This window comes from Osmerus eperlanus, chromosome 12 (assembly GCF_963692335.1).
Source record: "Osmerus eperlanus chromosome 12, fOsmEpe2.1, whole genome shotgun sequence".
NCBI lineage: Eukaryota > Metazoa > Chordata > Actinopteri > Osmeriformes > Osmeridae > Osmerus > Osmerus eperlanus.
In genome coordinates this window covers 17,063,734-17,083,640 of record NC_085029.1, presented here as the reverse complement: position 1 = coordinate 17,083,640, position 19,907 = coordinate 17,063,734, and the positions used below count along the sequence as shown (strand labels likewise).

At 51.0% G+C, this 19,907-nt stretch overlaps 1 protein-coding gene across 8 annotated transcripts in view; it reads left to right on the top strand.

The window, feature by feature from the left end:
* Nucleotides 1–19,907, top strand: part of baiap2b (BAR/IMD domain containing adaptor protein 2b) — a 45,644-nt gene that overhangs the window by 9,536 nt on the left and 16,201 nt on the right. For 7 of the 8 annotated variants that reach the window (XM_062474213.1, XM_062474212.1, XM_062474216.1 and 4 more), the window contains exons 2-6: nucleotides 399–474; nucleotides 4,233–4,319; nucleotides 14,425–14,486; nucleotides 15,082–15,153; nucleotides 16,592–16,729. In XM_062474213.1, coding sequence (XP_062330197.1) covers nucleotides 399–474; nucleotides 4,233–4,319; nucleotides 14,425–14,486; nucleotides 15,082–15,153; nucleotides 16,592–16,729 — 435 coding nt within the window. The remainder of the gene's footprint in view (nucleotides 1–398; nucleotides 475–4,232; nucleotides 4,320–14,424; nucleotides 14,487–15,081; nucleotides 15,154–16,591; nucleotides 16,730–19,907) is intronic. The other variant, XM_062474219.1, reaches the window with a different exon arrangement.

The following is a 19,907-nucleotide window of genomic DNA, read 5'->3' as shown; positions in this document are numbered from 1 at the left end:
GAGAGAGAGGGGAGAGAGAGGGGGCAGCCAGGTCTGCTGCTGGGTTCTAAGTCCGGACCCCCCAGAACCTGCTCCATTCTGGGGAGCTGTGGCACCATGTAGGGAGGTGCCCCCCCCCCCCCCCCCCCCCACACACACACACACACACACACTCTCTCTTTTCCCTCAACCTATTTCCTCCCTGAGGTGTGAGTTGTGAATGAATCACCAGCACACATGCTCACTCGTGGTCGGTGCAGCAAGGAGAGTGGACTGGAGCCTTATGCTCGTAATGTGGTGCATGTGATGATGAGAATGTGTGTGTGTGTGTGTGTGTGCAACCCAGAGTAGGTTAGAGCTCTGCCTGGCTGTCTCCTCCTCCGTGCCGACTAACAAACGTGTCGTTTTTCTCTTCGCAGTCCATCATGGAGCAGTTCAACCCCTGCCTGAGGAACTTCGTGGCCATGGGGAAGAGCTACGAGAAGGCCCTGTCCAGTGAGTACATCCTCCTCTCCTCCTCTTGTCCAGGGTTAGAGCACCTCCCTAGCAGGAGAAACGTGCTTCCAGTACATCCCAGTTGTTCTGTGTCAGGCACGTTGGCGGCATCCTCGCTCAGTCCTCAAAGCTTGTGGTCTGATCCGACTCGCTTTGAGCGGCACTAGTTTGATATCCTGTCGTTTTAAAAAAGGCATTTAAAGTGCCCGAAGGACAGATCTTAAGTTGTTCTGGATTCAAAAGATAAGAACCAAACCTGTCTGGTGAAAATTCCAGAATGTTCTCTGTGTGTGTGTGTGTGTGTGTGTGTGGGGGAGCTGGACCTCGTGTTGTGTTCCCTAGAATGTTCCATGTCCACATCTCCCATTCGCATCCCCTCGTCCTTGCATGTTTCTGTTTTCAGAACCTTTTCACTGCGCGGTTTAGTCTGTGTGTGTGTGTGTGTGTGTGTGTGTGTGACGTGAGGAGGATGTGTGGATGAGGACGTGAGGAGGATGTGTGGATGAGGATGTGTGGATGAGGACCTGAGGAGGATGTGTGGATGAGGACCTGAGGAGGATGTGTGGATGAGGACGTGAGGAGGATGTGTGGACCCCCCAAGGAGGAGGGGGGAGTGGTAAGTGGGGCACAGGCCAATGGGAAGTAGGGCGGGCGAAGCCCTGAGAATTAGTGCGGCGAGAAGGGGACTGGAACTAGTATCCAGGACGGGGGGGAGGAGGAGTGAGGGAGGAGGAGGAGGAGGAGGAGAGGGGGAGGATGAGGAGGAGGACCGGGAGGAGGGGAGAGGGGGAGGAGGAGAGCGGGAGGAGGGGAGAGAGAGAGAGGGAGGAGGAGGAGTGAGGGAGAGAGAGAGGGAGGGAGGAGGGGAGTGACTGCTTGCCAGCTATTTAGTTCGGAGGCAGCAGAGCACTGGCTATCTATGTCACATGGACTCACAAGATGCAAGCAGCAGGCATCGATTAGCATATTCCATGCATTCTGATTAGGCTGGGTATTCCATTTCAACTTCCTGACCCCTGTGTTGGGTCTTCAAGCCGTGTGTATTTCCTTTGATAACGATGACCTTCCGGCGTCAACACCTCCCTCCCTCTCTCAGGACAGAACAACATGTGTTACCCACTAGGTTCCCTGGGTACGGGTCAGTCTTGTTTATCTCTGTCTGTGACTGCCCACACAGGCAGAGCATGGACGCACGCTAACTAACGATGGTTATCCAGGAAGTGTTTTGTCATCAAGCTGCACTGCAGTGTGTGTCTGCAGGCACTCCTACCTGCATTGGGGAGAGGGAGGGAGAGAGGGAGGGAGAGAGGGAGAGGGAGAGGGAGAGGGAGGGAGAGAGGGAGAGAGGGAGAGAGGGAGAGAGGGAGACATAGACAGAGGGGGGAGAGAGAGAGAGAGAAGCAGGAGAGATTGGGAGTGCCCAGGAGGCCAGTAAAAGAGGCCTCAGCCTAGTCTGATAGATGAGACTAAAAATAACTCAGTGGCTCCCCGAGTGGGGAATTACACTTCATCAATGACAGGGCTGAGGCTGGGGCTGAGGCTGGGGCTGAGGCTGGGGCTGAGGCTGGGGCTGGGGCTGAGGCTGGGGCTGAGGCTGGGGCTGGCAGGGTAGAGGAAGGGACACTGAAGTCCCCAGAGCTTTGCGGACTGTCATGCCAGACGGAGAGAGATCCTTCTGGCTGTCTTGGAGACCATTTTGTTTGCTCAGCCTGAAAGCGTTGATCTCTGCATGCAGCACTGTGATGGGATTTGGTGCTTGAGCCGGGCGCATGGCTTTGACATGTTTCTGTAGTTCCCAGCGCTGCCCTGGTGAACGCAGGCAGCCTTCCATGGATCTCAATAAGCTGTGGTGTGGAAGAACAGGTGGGGAGAGCTGTGTCTCTGACCTGGAGGAGCTGGGAGATGGAGGGAGGTGGGGAGAGCTGTGTCTCTGACCTGGAGGAGCTGGGAGATGGAGGGAGGTGGGGAGATCACAGGGGATTTGATGAAGGAAGACAGGGAAGAGATACGTGGGAGTAGAACATGAATAAAGGACATGTTATCAAGCCCCATCTGAGCCCTCTGACTCCTCTTAAGACCTGCGCTTCCCTGCCTCGGGATGGAGGGATGAATCCTGGCTCTCGCCCCCCCCCCCTCGTTCGGTATCAGCTTCCTACCCCGCTACCCAATCCCCGGGCTGCAAGGCTCTCTGATCGGACAAAGCTAATCCTGGCCTTACCTGGCCGCTGGCTGCCCTTCCTCCAGCTGAGATCTCTGGAGCTCTGGAAACTGATAAACCGGCCCATCCATCTGCGCTGGCTTTCCCAGCACCCAGAGGCTTACCGCACACGACCACCTCCACCCCCTCGCTGTCACTGCCTCATCCCAGCCGGGATTCACCAGAGCCAGGCTTAGGAAGGGGCGTGTGGAGGGTCTCTGGACGGCAGCCATCGGTCAGAGTCGGTGTGGGAACAGAGCTACTGGGAAATGGCTTTGGCTGGTGTGGAGTCAGGGCGGTGCGGAGTCAGGGCGGTGCGGAGTCAGGGCGGCGCGGAGTCAGGGCGGCGCGGAGTCAGGGCGGCGCGGAGTCAGGGCGGCGCGGAGTCAGGGCGGCGCGGAGTCAGGGCGGTGCGGAGTCAGTGGGTTGTTTGTACGGCTCGTCAGGACTCTGGGGATAAGGGAACTGATAAAAGGCAGCGAGAGGGATGAGGGGATGATTGCAGAGCAACACTCACACCGTTATATTGAATCTTTAGCTGTTGTTGCCCTTCTGTTGTGTGTTGATGGGCATCCATTTGATTTCACTTCAAATCTTTTTATGGAGAAAAACTATTAATTCAACTGTGTGGCTATAGTCAGTTTTTTTCTCTCTTCTACTTCAAAAATAATACTTCAATCAGTGTTTGGAACAGCATTGCCAATGAGTACTTGAGTAAGACATCTAAGCCGATTTTTTTTTTTTGCTTGGCTTCCAAGTATAAATAGTTTTTAGGATGAATCCCATGTAGAGTGTACATGATGGGTCCAACTGGCAAGATGAATCACTGACAGTCACTAATGCGGCCTCCTAAACACCTTCTGCTTCCCTCCATATGCATCGTGTTGCCTGACAGATTTCCTTTGCTAATGATGCTAGCGGAAGCCGCCTCCCTGTGGAGTTGACCCCTGACCTCTTGTCTCGGTCCACAATCCCTGCTGCCCTGTTGTGGACGGTGCAGTTCAGCGCAGAGTGTGTCGCTGGGCTGGTGACCTGACCCTGAGGTCAGACAGACCTGGTGTGACAGTGGTGACACACTGAGGAGGTGCAAAGCTGCTGTTGGCGTCGCAGCAGGACACACGCTCCTATACCGGGACTGTCCAGGGAATCATTCTGCCTTCTCGTTCACGATGTGTAGTTGGTTATTTCAATGTCTGATGGGTAGTTTTAATTCGCTTTTTTTTCTTCTTCTTCTTCTGTAGCGCCACCTGTGTAGCTTGTCATTTCCCACACCCAGCTACTAGATGTTTCTCAACCTCAGCTGTCTGTGTGCTTTGTAGTAGGTAAGAAGAGCTGATCTCCCTCGTAGACGCCATCCAATCAGCAGCTCCCGTAGTTCTCTTCTGTAGTTCTGTAGCAGAGCTTCCCTTCCTCCCCCCCCCCGTCCTTAGCCTCCATCCCAGCCTGTGGTCGTTCCCCAGCCCTAACCTCCTGGGTCCAGATGGGGGGAGAAGGGAGGGCTCCTGGGGTGTACACACACTCCGCTCCCTTGATCTGACGCCCAATGCTTCCATGTTTCCAGGTGTGACATTTGCTGCAAAGGGCTACTTCGAGGCTCTGGTGCGGATGGGCGAGATGGCCAGCGAAAGTCAAGGCTCTAAGGATCTTGGTGAGTCTTAGTTGTGGCTGCAGTGCCCCTGGTGGGGTGGAGGGGGGTTGCAGGGAAAGCAGGGGTGTGAATGAGAGGGGAGCAGAAGTGGTCAACGGCCAGCCCGAAGTTAGACACACACACACACAAAAGCCAGTATAGGAGCATACACACAAATTACTTTCTGGTGCTGGTGACTTTCCTAAGTCACCAGCACTGACATGCAGAAGGAATCCCATTCTGCTCAAATGCATTTGAGATATTTGTCATGCCAATGCTTATTGGATTTATTTCTGGGTCCCCCCATCTCACAGCCTCTATAAATCATGCTCTTGAGCCATTCATACATTGCATCACAGAGTACATTACTATTCAAATGAAGACGGAAATGAATAATTCTCTATCATACAATATTGACAAACCCGATGCACATAATATGATTTTCTTTTTAAACATAATACCCGGGCATTATTGATATTGTTTACTCGTGGTGCTTAGTGCTTCACCTATGACTAGTAGCACAATAATCATGTTGTCCCATGGCAAAACTATGCGTATTTTAGTTTGCATGTTCCTGATTCTGCTCAACTGAGTCTGATCATAGGAAGGCTGGAGGCTGTAGATGGTGTCTGGTCAGGGTTGGGAGGTAAGGGGTCTGGTTGGTTGGTGGTGGTGAACAGGTAGGATGGCATCAGGTGGTCAGTGTGCTCTAGTTGTCACAACCGACAGCACACATGGTCACATGCCGGCGGAATGTGACATGCTGCGTTAACGCATGCTGCGTTCCCCAGCAGCTTGTGATGTGAGGGCCTTGGAGGGTTTGGCTTGGCTTAGGTGCACTTCTACGGGCATGTGTGAAGCTCTCGGTGACGTCGCTTGTGAAAAGAGAATATTTGATTCGGTGATGGGGCTTTAGTGAGCGAGGATGGAGAGAAAAAGGGGGAGGAGGAGGAGGAGGAGAAAGAGAGAAGATGATGGCAGGGGAAGAATTGTGGCGCGAAGCAGAAACTGTCGTTATCCACCAGCCTGATGCTGGCATGAGACTGAGACACGCACACACACACGCACACGCACACACACACACACACACACATACACGGTCAACATGTGCCTGCCAGAGGCTGAAGCTGAAGCCAATGTGATGATGACAAACAACAGAGGGGGTTAGGGTTAAAAGGGGCAGTGTGTGTGTGTGTGTGTGTGTGTGTGTGTGTGTGGTTAGGGGGTTAATGGTCTCTGCCACTCCGGGTGAAAAGAAACGCTTGCGTACAGCACAGTGGAGGCCTCACCTCGCTGTGAATAATTGATGTGAAAACGAAAAGCCCTGGCGTTTCTGTGATTCACATAATTGTGTTTCCGAAGGGTGGATCGGAGCTGAAGGAATCAGGCTGGACTGTGAAGCGCTTTCGCTCCGGAGCTCTCTGAGTCCTTGTAGAGTGGCCATGTGGATGAAGTCTCCCTGATGTAATGACTGCACAAGTCCCCATCGGTCTGACTATTGTAAAATGAACTGTGGTTAATAGGATTGCAAACACACACAGATAGTGGTGAACCATAGCTGAGAGGAGGGAGGGAGGGAGGTCTGGATGAGTGTGATTGGGAAGTGGACCTCAGTGAACAACACAGCTGCGGGCGATAACACTGCATCGACGTATCTAATCAAGCCTGAAATATCTGTGCACATAATATATATATATTATATAATACATAATATGGTGCACACAACATAATTGATAATTAAATAAGTGATCATTAAAGGCCTGTGATCTGATTTAGGAACTAATCTAAGAATCGCAATAAAACTAATTGATGGATTTCACCCCCCCCCCCCAAAAAAAAGGTTGTTCTTGCAGATGATCTATTTAAGTTCACAACACAAGTCATGATGATCACAAGCTCACAGAGGAAAGCTTTCTACCATCGCGGCTGAACTGTTTTGCGTGAGGGCTGATGTGATGTTTGTGAGTGGAGGCAGCCTAGTGGAGGCAGCCTAGTGGAGGCAGCCTAGTGGAGGCAGCCTAGTGGAGGCAGCCTAGTGGAGGCAGCCTAGTGGAGGCAGCCTAGTGGAGGCAGCCTACCTCATCGAGAGTCGCGGCCCTGAATAATGCACAGGCCCCGAAGGTGTTCAATCATATGGGGTGAAGGGAGAGAGGGTGGGGGGGGGGGTGGAGGGAGAGGGGGGTGGAGGGAGAGGGGGGGGGTGGAGGGGGGGGCTTGTGAATTCCTTGCAAAACACGCAGTGCATACTGAACATACCTGTAGCACCCAGACCAGTTAGCTCAGTCGCTTACCTGGCAGAGCGCTGGGTGGTTGTTCACTGCAGCAGAAGAGAGAGGACTGCCTCCCCCTTCTCCCTGCTGCCTCCCCCTTCTCCCTCCTGCCTCCCCCTTCTCCCTCCTGCCTCCCCCTTCTCCCTGCTGCCTCTCCCTCCTGCCTCCCCCTTCTCCCTGCTGCCTCCCCCTTCTCCCTGCTGCCTCCCCCTTCTCCCTCCTGCCTCCCCCTTCTCCCTCCTGCCTCCCCCTTCTCCCTGCTGCCTCTCCCTCCTGCCTCCCCCTTCTCCCTCCTGCCTCCCCCTTCTCCCTGCTGCCTCCCCCTTCTCCCTGCTGCCTCCCCCTTCTCCCTGCTGCCTCCCTCTCTCTGACTACCTCCCTAACGTTCTCTCTCTCTCCGTTTCTCTCTGTCTCTTTGCCCCTCTCTCTTGGTGAACTCCCCCGCATTGATGTGAGCCCCTGGGCTGCAGAGAGGGAGGAGAGCACACTCGCACGCGGCTAAAAATAGATCCCACTCACACGTGCACACGCCTTGACAGAACCGTTCAGTTAGAGGGAGAGAGGGGGGGTGGAGGAGGAGGAGGCGGAGGGAGGCGAGGGAGGAAGAGGAGGATTTGAGGAGGTGTAGAGGGGGAGCGACACAAAACGGAATACGAAGCTGGACGAGAGCGTCGTCTGAGAAAGGTCTGTGATGCCGCATGCCTGTTTGTCGTCTGCTGGAACCCAGACGCTCTGCCCATATAAGGACGTCAGCCATCAGCGCTGTCAGGTCATGCAGGGTCCGCCTGACGCGTGTTTGACTTTGCGATCGGAGCTTCAGCACATCGTAGCGCCGCTGATGTAGAGGAGAGAATGATGTGTTCAGCTGGGGAGTTCATATCATCCTGCAGTCCAGTGTTCTGTGTTGTTATCAGAGCCACCTGTCGCTTCCGTGTTTCAAATGACATCACCGGTTGGTGTGTGTGTGTGTGTGTGTGTGTGTGTGTGTGTGTGTGTGTGTGTGTGTGTGTGTGTGTGTGTGTGTGTGTGTGTGTGTGTGTGTGTGTGTGTGTGTGTGTGTGTGTGTGTGTGTGTGTGTGTGTGTGTGTGTGTGTGTGTGTGTGTGTGTGTGTGTGTGTGTGTGTGTGTGTGTGTGTGTGTGTGTGTGTGTGTGTGTGTGCGTGACAGCAGGGGCTTTCTCTGAGAGAAGGGGCCATGAGAGGGAAGCACACATCTCCCAGTTCAATCAGTCGCTGCTCAAATGAATTCATCTCTTCATCGAAGCTTGGTGTGTTCCCTTTCCTGTCCCCCGAGGGGGAACGTGTTTCAGGGCGACGGCCTGCTCATTAAAACCATTTAGAGCATGAGAGAATCTGAGGTCCAGGAAACAATTAGCCTTTTCATAATAGATTCAGATTGACCACGTTTGACCAAAGCTGGGGCATCCGAGGACTCAACGCCTCTGCCAAATTGAAAAAAGGCTGACTGGATAGAAAAAAACAAAGGCTTTTCCCCGCTCAGTGTGATATAGAATAGCAGATTCACATTTTTGTACGTGGCTGGCAAAAGAATCTACTTCCTCTGGAGATGAGTGGAGAGAGATACCACTGGTCTGTTCATCTGCTGCACAGACACAGGTCATCTCAGGAACTGCCATCACATCAAAGTAGTGAGCTGAGGGGACAAAATGATGACATGTGCAACAACAAAAAAAGCAGAGCTATACATGTGGCTCTTCTGCTGGATTTGATGTGGAAAGTTTCACTCTATTGTCTACTGACATCCTGGTATCTGTTGCCTGAAGGGGAGCCCAGCATACACCCCTCCTCTGAATTCCAGATTGTTCCCCCCCCCCCCCCCCCCCCCCCACACACACACACACACACACACACACGCTCACACTGCAGAGGGAAACGTCAGAGAGCAGTCTCCTCCCCCTCAACCCCCTCGTCTTATTTAACACTTAGCAGACTCCCCCGCAGTGTCCACCCACTCACTTCCCCGCCGGTGACGTTCCCCCTCCTCATCACCATCTCAGACCCGACTCTCTAATCTAGACGAGGCTGAACTGCAGAGTGTACTGCTGTGCCTCTGTACATCTGAGTCATATGTCCTCTGCACATGTCCCCATCTAAACTGGCATGGCAGGTGTGTGCCAGGACTTGAGGTGTCCCCAGGTCCTGTCCCTCTAATCTGCTTCCATGTGTTTGTTCACACTCCTGTGTGTGTGTGTTCATGCAGTTTGCATTAGGATACAGACATACACCCATTGTTTTAGGGATTAAAGGTACGTTGGGTGAATTAGTTTTGTCTCCCTGTCTCTGCCCTTCACGGTGTCCTTGGTTCACCCCTGAGAGGAAGGAGAGAGAGACAAGGATGCAGGAGAGGGAGCAGACACAGGTGAGGTGTGATCTCAGCTCTGTGTGTCATTAGCTATTTTCAGTCAGGCCCGTGTGTTAATCAAAGCTCCGGTGCCAAGGCAGCAAACACAGGGGCCAGCACTGGCTTCTCACTGACGCCAGTCATTACTACTACACACACACACACACACACACACACACACACACACACACACGGCCTGTCTGTTGCTGGCCTCAGTTGCTCTGTGAGGGACGTATGAGAAGACATGTCTTTGTCTCAAACACACAAACATAGTCATGCAAAGATGTGGGGTGAGCTGTGTGTGTGTGTGGGGGGGGGGAGGAAAGCAGAACAAACACCACCAATTCACAGCTTGTCTTTGTCTTCGAACCGGCATGTGAAGTAGTCAAGCTTTGCTGAGTCTCTCTCCGTGACAGTAAGTGATGGGGTGATAATGGGCTTCGAACTGCCAGACATGTAACGTGTAACGTGGCCCTTGAGAGCGAGAGCAGCGCTTCACACACAGAAGTCCGTTGCCAAACGGTGACTTAATGGGCCTTATAATAGAGTGGAAACACACACACACCATGGCAACCCTGGTCGACAAATGGACAGACAAACCGTTACAACACAGAGGCATTTAATTAGCGGGCGAACGCTATCTGCTGATGATGAAAACACAGTATTATCCCTGAAGGCTTAGAGGCCTCCAAGCCTACAGCTTGGATGAAGCCACATTAATAACAAAACAGATGTGGAGACTAGAAAGGCATTATAATCCTCTATAGGCCGGCCGCTTTGTTGCCGAGGGCGACGGTGCTGCCGGAAGCTCTTAACAGTTTGCTGTGTTGATATTTGACGAGGCTGTAGCTTCCAGGAGTGTTTCTCCACGGACTTCACAGCCGGGGCTAACTGTGAAGTGGATACATCAGCGGCGTTAGCGACATCAGCGGCGTTAGCGACATCAGCGGCGTTAGCGACATCAGCGGCGTTAGCGACATCAGCGGCGTTAGCGACATCAGCGGCGTTAGCGACATCAGCGGCGTTAGCGACATCAGCGGCGTTAGCGACATCAGCGGCGTTAGCGACACCTTCCCCCTGTGTTCTCTCCTCCCTCCCCACCCTGTAGGTGACCCCCACCCTCCACCACAAACTCCCCACCCTGTAGGTGCAGGCGTAGCTGCAGTAGCTACTCTATCAAACCTCCATCATCGTGTGTGTGTGTACACACATTCTTTGTTTGCTTATTGACCTGTTGTTCCATTTAGACTGAACCGCACCACCTCCTGTGTGTCACCTGCTGCGTGCTTGTGATCTCCTCCCCTTCAACACACCTCTGCTGGGATCCTCCTCTGGGACATTTCTCCTGGTTCTCTACAACCTGACGCCTCACAACAGAACAGAACAAACCGGCCAAGCCGACAGACGTTGTGTTATTATTATTATTATGGGATAGACGCAATGATTGATAGGTGAAGGAGTAAAGGGGAGGCTTCGTGATTGGACAACGCCACTTTGGTAGACCCTCTGGGGTCAAGGGAGGAGAGTGAGGCCTGAGAGCCTTGTGGTCGACAGCATCTGGCCTTGTTCCACTGAGCTGACCAGCAGGACCAAGCCATCAGTCTCTGGCACGCACGCACGCACGCACACTATATAGCTCACATCTGAGGTGTGGAATAATCAATCTCTATTTTACACCCCATCAGCCTCCCTGTAATGGGTTAGGATTAGCTGTATAGCTGTTGGTTTGCATCGATCTTGTGTCCCAATTCATTACAAATAAAACAATCTCTATAAATATATATATATAGAGATATATTTTTGGCTTCTCAATACCCCGTCTACTGAAGATGTCAGTGTCTCGTGACTGGCTGACACAGTGATGTGACACGGTGATGTGACACGGTGATGTGACACGGTGGTGTGACACGGTGGTGTGACACGGTGGTGTGACACGGTGATGTGACACGGTGGTGTGACACGGTGGTGTGACACGGTGATGTGACACGGTGGTGTGACACGGTGGTGTGACACGGTGGTGTGACACGGTGGTGTGACACGGTGATGTGACACGGTGGTGTGACACGGTGGTGTGACACGGTGATGTGACACGGTGATGTGACACGGTGGTGTGACACGGTGGTGTGACACGGTGGTGTGACACGGTGATGTGACACGGTGGTGTGACACGGTGGTGTGACACGGTGATGTGACACGGTGGTGTGACACGGTGGTGTGACACGGTGGTGTGACACGGTGGTGTGACACGGTGATGTGACACGGTGGTGTGACACGGTGGTGTGACACGGTGATGTGACACGGTGATGTGACACGGTGGTGTGACACGGTGGTGTGACACGGTGATGTGACACGGTGATGTGACACGGTGATGTGACACGGTGATGTGACACGGTGGTGTGACACGGTGGTGTGACACGGTGGTGTGACACGGTGATGTGACACGGTGGTGTGACACGGTGATGTGACACGGTGGTGTGACACGGTGGTGTGACACGGTGGTGTGACACGGTGGTGTGACACGGTGGTGTGACACGGTGATGTGACACGGTGGTGTGACACGGTGGTGTGACACGGTGATGTGACACGGTGATGTGACACGGTGATGTGACACGGTGATGTGACACGGTGGTGTGACACGGTGATGTGACACGGTGGTGTGACACGGTGATGTGACACGGTGATGTGACACGGTGGTGTGACACGGTGGTGTGACACGGTGGTGTGACACGGTGGTGTGACACGGTGGTGTGACACGGTGGTGAGGATGACACACAGTGGGAGGTCTGGCGCTGCATCAGTGTGACAGACTGCAGTCTGCAGTGTTTGACTTCCTGTAGATGTCGAGGTTCCGCTTGAGTCCCTACCCAGCAGGAACACACAGTCACACGCCTTCATAAACAACCTGTGTGTGTGTGTGTGTTTGTGTGGCCCTCATAAACACACTCATCATCCAGGCTGTCCACCTTGTTGTCACGGCAGCGGTCACCTCCCACCTTGAGATGGTGATGACTGACGGCACGGTCAACTTTGATACAGAAAAAGACTATTTAGAGACTTGTCATTGACGGCTTGAACCTTCAAACTGAGCCCGCCTCCACCAAGCCTGCCTCGGGGTCCATAACTGTACTTTTATAATTGATCCAGCGTTGCCAGGACCAGACAATGTGCTTTAGTCTCTCTGAGCTTCAGATGTGGTGATCTACGCTGATTATCGGTAAGCAGCTTAGCTGGCCTGTGGGAGGATGGAGGTATCACACACCGCTGGCCAGATGACACTGCATGAGAAAACACACACAGGAAGTGAGGGGCGGGGCCCTGGGGGTTAGAGCGAGGTCATTGGCTGTGGGCTCTGAGTAGGCCTTGTCACATGGGTGGTGGTGCTTCTGTTGTTAAGGACCAGCAGGTGGGTCTGTGTTTTCAGGGGTCAGTGATCCACACACTGTGTGTGTGTGTGTGTGTGTGTGTGTGTTGATGGCGGTGCCACACTCATTGTGAGATCATTTCGATCCCTCTAGGGTTTTTTAGCGATTTTAATGAGATGGAGAGTATATTTGATGTCATCCAGTAAGCGGACCACATATCAAGGACACACACACATGCTGTATACACACCCCCTACACACACACACATGCTGTATACACACCCCCTACACACACACACATGCTGTATACACACACCCTACACACACACATACTGTATACACACACACACACATACTGTATACACACACACATTTATATAGTAGGGATTCAGGCCCCCCCCTCTCCCTCTCCCTCTCCCCCCCCCCCATGAGGAGCAGCGTGGTGACCTCAGCACTTCCTCCTAAGCTTGTCCCTGCTGCCGTGTCATTTGGCCAGCGCTCCAATCCTCCTCAGAAGCACAAGTTGCTGCGCGCTGCACTCCCCTCTCTCCGCCTGCTGCCCACTCCACCACTCAGTCTCCCGGCTCACGCTCTCTCTCTGTCTCTCTCTCTGTCTCTCTCTCTCTCTCTCTGTCTCTCTCTCTGTCTCTCTCTCTCTCTCTCTGTCTCTCTCTCTGTCTCTCTCTCTGTCTCTCGCTCTCTCTCTCTGTCTCTCTCTCTCGGACACACACTAGTCCAGGAGAAGGTCACCTGGTCCCGTTCGGCATGCGAAAATAGATTTGTTTGTTGGATAATTTGAAATAGACTCAAATAGATTTGTGGGTATTGGTTATTGTTGGTGATTTATATGTAGGACACTTGAAGTAGAATCTAGTTTCTAATAGTAGATACACATTCTCTAGGGCTTGTATTTCTGTCTGTACTGTGTGTGTGTGTGTGTGTCCTGCGTGTGTGTGTGGGAAACCTGATGTGTCTCCTAGGTATAGTTTGATCTCTCACTGTCTCTCCAGGTCTCCCCGTCTGTTCTCTGCTCAAACTAGGTTTTCTTGTTCCTTTTCTTTACAATGCATTGCATATTCAGAAGAGGCAGCATGTAGGTATATTAAAACGACACGCATCTCTCTGGCTGCATGATTCACCTTTTTTACTTTCTGCTTAATATTCTCTCTTTCTCACTCTCCTGCTCTCTTTTATAACTACATTTTCTTTTGTTCACCTTTTTAATATGTGTTTTATTTAAGACATGTCTCAGTACATAAAAAACTAAACTCAACTAGTCATTTTACACATTTTGTTTTGATGTTTATTAAAGATGCCTGGTATACGATCCCCTGATATATCTCTGTACCTGTCTCCTCGATTTTAATCTGTTTTTTAATTCTGTGCACGGATTAATTAAACACAGTGCAAGTCTGGGTTGAATCTGACAGGTGAAAGGATATTCCAGAGAAGGCTTATTAAATAAACAAGCCAGCGGCAGATTCATTTTGCCTCTATTCCCAATTATGTAACCCTTGTGGTGGCGACTATCCTTCAAGATTCCCCCTAGTGTTACATATATCGCACCAGGCTACTTTAATACAAAAGTAAAGAGCTAATTACACCATAAATATCCTCACTCCTTGAATTCCTTTGGATAATTTAGTTTAATTTCAGTTTCAAAAGGACTGGCATATACTCTAGCTCTACATTCAACACGTTTATCTTTTGTTCTGTCTGTGACTTTGTGTTTGAGTTCCGGTCCGCTCGTGATTGGACGGTTTATTCTTTCATGTCACCCCCTTCTTCCTCCCCCTCGTTCCATCCCCCTGTCCTTCATGTGTTCGTGTGGCTGCATGGTCTTCTTTTTGCACGTTGATGTGGCTCTCGGAAGGCAGGCTAATGGGGGATTTCATATAATTCTCTCTCCTTCTCTCCCTTCCTCTCTCCCTCTCTCCTCTCCTCTCTCTCTTCCCCTCTCTTTCTCTCTTTCTCTCTCTCTCCCTCGCTCTTCTCTCTCTCTCTCTCTCTCTCTCTCTCTCTCTCTCTCTCTCTCTCTCTCTCTCTCTCTCTCTCACTCTCTCTCTCTCTCTCCTCTCTCTCTCTCTCTCTCTCTCTCTCTCTCCTCTCTCTCTCTCTCCCTTCCTCTCCGTAGGGGATGTGCTGTTTCAGATGGCTGAGGTCCACAGGCAGATCCAGATGCAGCTTGAAGACATGGTGAGGAGGAGACCACACACGATTGACTCATGTTACTGCTCCTTTAACACACCTCAAAGGAACTGACAGACATTATATAGTCAGACTTGACCTATTTGTGCGTTGAGTCACATAGTCCTTGAAAGTCCTTGATAAAGGCCCTTTGTGAAAAGCAGGAAGCTACGATCCTCAGAAAGAAATGTTCTGGAGATCTTCATTTATCTGAAGGCCTCACAACATGTGCTCATTTGGGTTCTTTAATTATTTAAAGACACACACTGGTTAAGTTGCTTCTAGTCTCTTATTTTTTTTGACATTTCAGAATCACCAGGGGGATTGTTGATTGATGGACCGGCCATCTTCTCACGCTCTCAACATCTTCTCAAAGCTACACACATAAACTGACTCAAACACACTCTGTAGTGAACAACCATCCCTAAATTGTGTTTGTTAGTGGGACTAAAACTTGACATTCAAACCCATCAATCTAATTATTTCCACACCATGTTTTGCTGTCAATCCAGCTGGAATGCTACCACAGTTAGCTTTGACCTGTGTGGACTGAACGAGTTGAGCAAAGTGTGTGTTTTCTTATTAAATCTCTTTGTGTTTCCAGCTCAAGTCCTTCCACAATGAGCTGCTGACTGAGCTGGAGAAGAAAGTGGAGTTGGACGCCCGCTATCTGAACGTGAGTCTCTCCAAAGTCCTAAATATCTTCAGTCACCAGCGTGAGTCCCAGACTGTCCGACAGACACGCTAACAGATATTTAAACTCGAGTCTTCATAAGCTGCTGCAGCATAGCTATGAACGCAAGATTCCAGGAGGGTTTCTTCTCTCAGGGTTCAGTTTTGATGTTGCCGTATGCCACCTCCTGTATTTCTGACGTCGTGTTCTGGAGGGAGGGATGCATTTAGAAAGTCTTGACGCACACTCGACCCCCAGGCTATTGTTCCCCGAGGTTTAGAGATACCAGGATATGATCCACATTCTCATAAAACAGTTGGTGAGAGAAGAGCGCACGCTTCCCTTCCCTGCTCCCCGATGGTTATCATCATAACCACAGTAATAAAGTTACGTCAATTGCTTTCCTCTCCACTGGATGAATTAGGACTCGTTTCATCAGAGGGAGAGATACTTCGGAGGTTCTAAAGGGATAAACATGTTTCTAGAGATTTAGAAGCTTTGATTGGTTCCAAAAAAAACATGTTTTTGTTTTAAAGCTTTCCCAGAAAACCCAATGTCCTGGCTCACTCATCTCTTCGGGGGGGATTTCATCTCTGTGAAGCAGCCTTCAAATGATGGGAGTTTTTTTCGGGGGCGGGGGAGACACACACTAAAGGAAAGTTGTTCCCCCTTCACTAAGATCCTGTTTCTGAAAACTCATATTTGACCCAAGTTCAGTTTGAGACTCTCAGCTGTGGTTGAGAATCCGAGCTGCTTCCTCGTGCTCTGATCATCAGACATGCCTGAGCTCCACCAGCAGAGATGGGAAGTCATCAAGTACAAATACTATTACTGTACTTTTTCTGATTTTTCTGGTATCATTGATGAACTTGATGAGGAAAAACATTTCTAAACGTTGAAAAAAAAAAAGTTTGGATAGCTTCCAAAAATATATGTATGTATATATATATATATATATATATATATATATATATATATATATAAAAAAGTTGTGAACCAATAACTTTTGAAAGGTTACAAAATATTTTTTAAAAATAGGTTAGAAGAATATATTTTAAAGGTAAAAAAAAAAAATATTTTTGAAAAAAAAGTTTGGGACAAAATGTGGGTTTGTGTGGCAGCCACAGTGACACCACCCACCATGACGCCTGCGCTACTGTCTTTAAACTCCTCCACCCTGACTGCGCTACTGTCTTTAAACTCCTCCACCCTGACTGCGCTACTGTCTTTAAACTCCTCCAGCCTGACCAGGGGGGTTGGGGGGGGTACGAGGGCGGAGGAGGAGGGATGTGGGGTAGGAGGGGTGGTGTGGCAACGTGTGGCTCGGTCTCCGTCGTTTTTCGTAAAGGGCACCGCGACTTCTGAAAGGTCGGCCAGCTCAGAGCCGTCACCTCCCCGCGGTGTGCTCAGGCGTGGCTGACGGTGCCGCTGCCCCCTACAGGCGGCGCTGAAGAAGTACCAGACGGAGCACAAGAGCAAAGGGGAGAGTCTGGAGAAGTGCCAGGCAGAACTGAAGAAGCTGCGCAGGAGGAGCCAGGGCAGCAAGAACCCTGCCAAGTACGGAGACAAGGAGACGCAGGTGAGGGTGTGAGAGAGAGTGTGTGTGTCCGTGTGAGAGAGTGTGTCTGTGTGAGAGAGTGTGTGTGTGTCCGTGTGAGAGAGTGTGTCTGTGTGAGAGAGTGTGTGTGTGTCTGTGTGAGAGAGTGTGTGTGTGTGTCCGTGTGAGAGAGTGTGTCTGTGTGAGAGAGTGTGTGTGTGTCTGTGTGAGAGAGTGTGTCTGTGTGAGAGAGTGTGTGTGTGTGAGAGAGTGTGTGTGTCTGTGTGAGAGAGAGTGTGTCTGTGTGAGAGAGTGTGTGTGTGTCTGTGTGAGAGAGTGTGTGTCTGTGTGAGAGAGTGTGTGTCTGTGTGAGAGAGAGTGTGCCAGGCTCTCGCAGCTGTGAGTGAGTGTGTGTGTGTGTGGTCTGACAGCCTAGCTTGTTCAGAGATGGTATGGCCAGCTGGTGGGTTACTAGGTTACCGTATGGAACAGAGAGGACGTGATTAGAGAGCCAGGAAAATGGGATCCTATTGGCCACAGCCCAGCAGGTGTATGATGGAGGCTGCCAATCGAATCTGACGGAAGAACGTGACTACAGCCACACACATTGCCCTCAACTTTTGCTCATGTTCTGCATCTCAAACCATCAATGATGGCGTGGCCCGAAAGCTCAAACACCACATCCCTACCGCACGTGTGCAGAACAAATGTAGGTGCGTTTGGCTTCCATTCTGCCAGGGATATTTGCTCCCAGTCTGATGAGATTTGTGGTTCAGTGGGATTTGTAGTCTTTTGGTGGTGGCTGATGATGAGTGTGCCCGTCAGCCTACCCATCTTGTGTTAACTTGAACTTGGCTGTGAGTGTTCACAGTGGGCCGCTCATCACTCCTGTAGTCGGTGCTGTACTTCAGCAGGGTTGCGTAAGGTTTGTTTACAGGATGTGGGACAGGTAATTGGGCTGTCTGCCTCCATGTAGCTCTCGTCATGGTGGAGGCGTGGACCTGCTGCACGCCCGTCTCCCTCCTCAGGCAGGGCAGCGACATGCAGTGGGTGGAGCGCGCTTACGCAACCTGAGGAAAACAAACGCGGGCATAGAGTCTCCTCTCCCTTTTCCCCTCACCCCCCTTTCACTCTCCTCTCCCCTCACCCCTCACTCTCCTCTCCCTTGTCCCCTCACCCCCCTTTCACTCTCCCCTCTCCTCTCTCCATAACCCTATCCAGTTCTTTAAACCGTACCAAAGGTTGTGTACGTGCCTGTGTGGCGTTCTTTCCCACTGTGGCGATCTCTCCATCCAAAAAATCGTGATAGAAAACACTGTGTGTGTGAGGAGGAGACGGTATCTGTGTGTAGACCAGGGAGTGTCTCGTCAGTGCCCTGCCGTGCGTCATGTGTGTGCTAATGAGAACGTGTGTGTGTGTGTGTGATGGTGGGCTCTGGTCGTTTTCACTTCCATCTCTTAATTAAAAGTTGTAACTGCTCAGCGATCGCCCGTGGCGATCCCCAACCCACATTTCCCTCACAATTGATGTTGATATTAAAACCATAGGCGATGAAAATGCATTCATTTCCTACGGTGTCCCTCAGGGACCATAAAACACAAACCTAATGCCAGGACATAACATTGTAAATCTCCTCTCCCATTTCTTATTAAAGGCTTTGTATCGGTGACAGTAGTGCAGTTAGCTGATAGGAATGGGATTGCCTCTGGAGATACCCAGGAAGTGATCTAGTCTGAGGTTCTGTCACTTGCATGCCTCACCGCTGACTCAGTGCCTACTTTTGACAATACAGCTGTTGGGAAAACAAGGGTGACAGCAGGAGCAGTCTGAGTACATTCACCTCCTTCTCAACTCTCCTGAGAACAATGGCCCTTCTGTACAGTGGGGCCCGGGGCGATGAGTCCTGCTTTGTATCTCTCTCTCTCTCTGCTTCTCTGCCCGAGGCTCTTTTAACTGATGAGATCTGTCAAAATAATCCCACACACACACACACATACCTCCAAGCACTGTAGCACTGTGTCATGTAGTCCTGACAGGACAGGGCAGTCAGGGCAGAGGGTATGAAGTCTCACTGCCATCAACTCACCTCATCCAGACCCAGGAGTTCAGAGTGCTCATGAGTGTTCTGTGTGATGACGCATGAGCACGCACACACACACACTCACTCTCTCACTCACTCACACACACACACACACACACACTCTCACTCTCTCACGCACACACACACTCACTCACACTGCAGCTCAACACCTTTTAATGGAATGGTGTCAGAGTGTATCATAGAACATCACAGTGTGTGTGGTTTCTTTGGTGAGGGAGAGGAAATGAGGAGAGGAGGAGGAGGCAAGATGGAGAGGAGGGGAGGAGGAGAGGAGGAGGAGGCAAGATGGGGAGGAGGAGGAGAGGAGGAGGAGGCAAGATGGAGAGGAGGAGGAGAGGAGGAGGAGGCAAGATGGAGAGGAGGAGAGCCTGGGATGAATAATTGAAGGAACAGAACAAAGACAGCCCATCTTATTCTCCCTCACTCTCTCTCCCCTGTTTTCTCTCTCTCTCTCTGTCTCTGTCTCTATCTCCCCTCCTCTCTGTGAGTGACCCAGATTTAAGTCCCCGCCACGTAAAAAAAAATCAGTTTGATGCAAATGTTTCTGAGAAGTTCTGCATTGGGAGGAGCTTTCCAACATCCATCTACATCTGCAGCCGATGTTTCAGGTCTGCACTCACAGGATGCCTCCAGTCTCCTCTGAATCACACCAGTAGTCCTTTTAAAACGTGTCTGAAGTCGTATTTAAAGGGATGGAATGTTCCAGTAGCATAAGACATAAACTGTTCCTTGGCACCAGCCACTGTAATACTGTTAGGAATGGGCACTTCCAATCCTTATCTGCTTAACTTTAAACACACTTATTGTAGCTTTGGACGAATGTAAGGATTTACATTTGCCGAGGATGCTGGGTAGACCAAATAAAATACGATCCTGTAACCTCTCTCCTCGCCTACTTAAGAGGAATTTCAGTATCAAGGAAAGCTCACTGAGTGAACAGAACACTGGCTTCACCACCTACGGAGATGCTAGAGGCTGGCCTCAGAAGGAGGGCTAGCCTCGGAAGGAGAGCTAGCCTCAGAAGGAGGGCTAGCCTCGGAAGGAGAGCTAGCCTCAGAAGGAGGGCTAGCCTCGGAAGGAGAGCTAGCCTCAGAAGGAGGGCTAGCCTCGGAAGGAGAG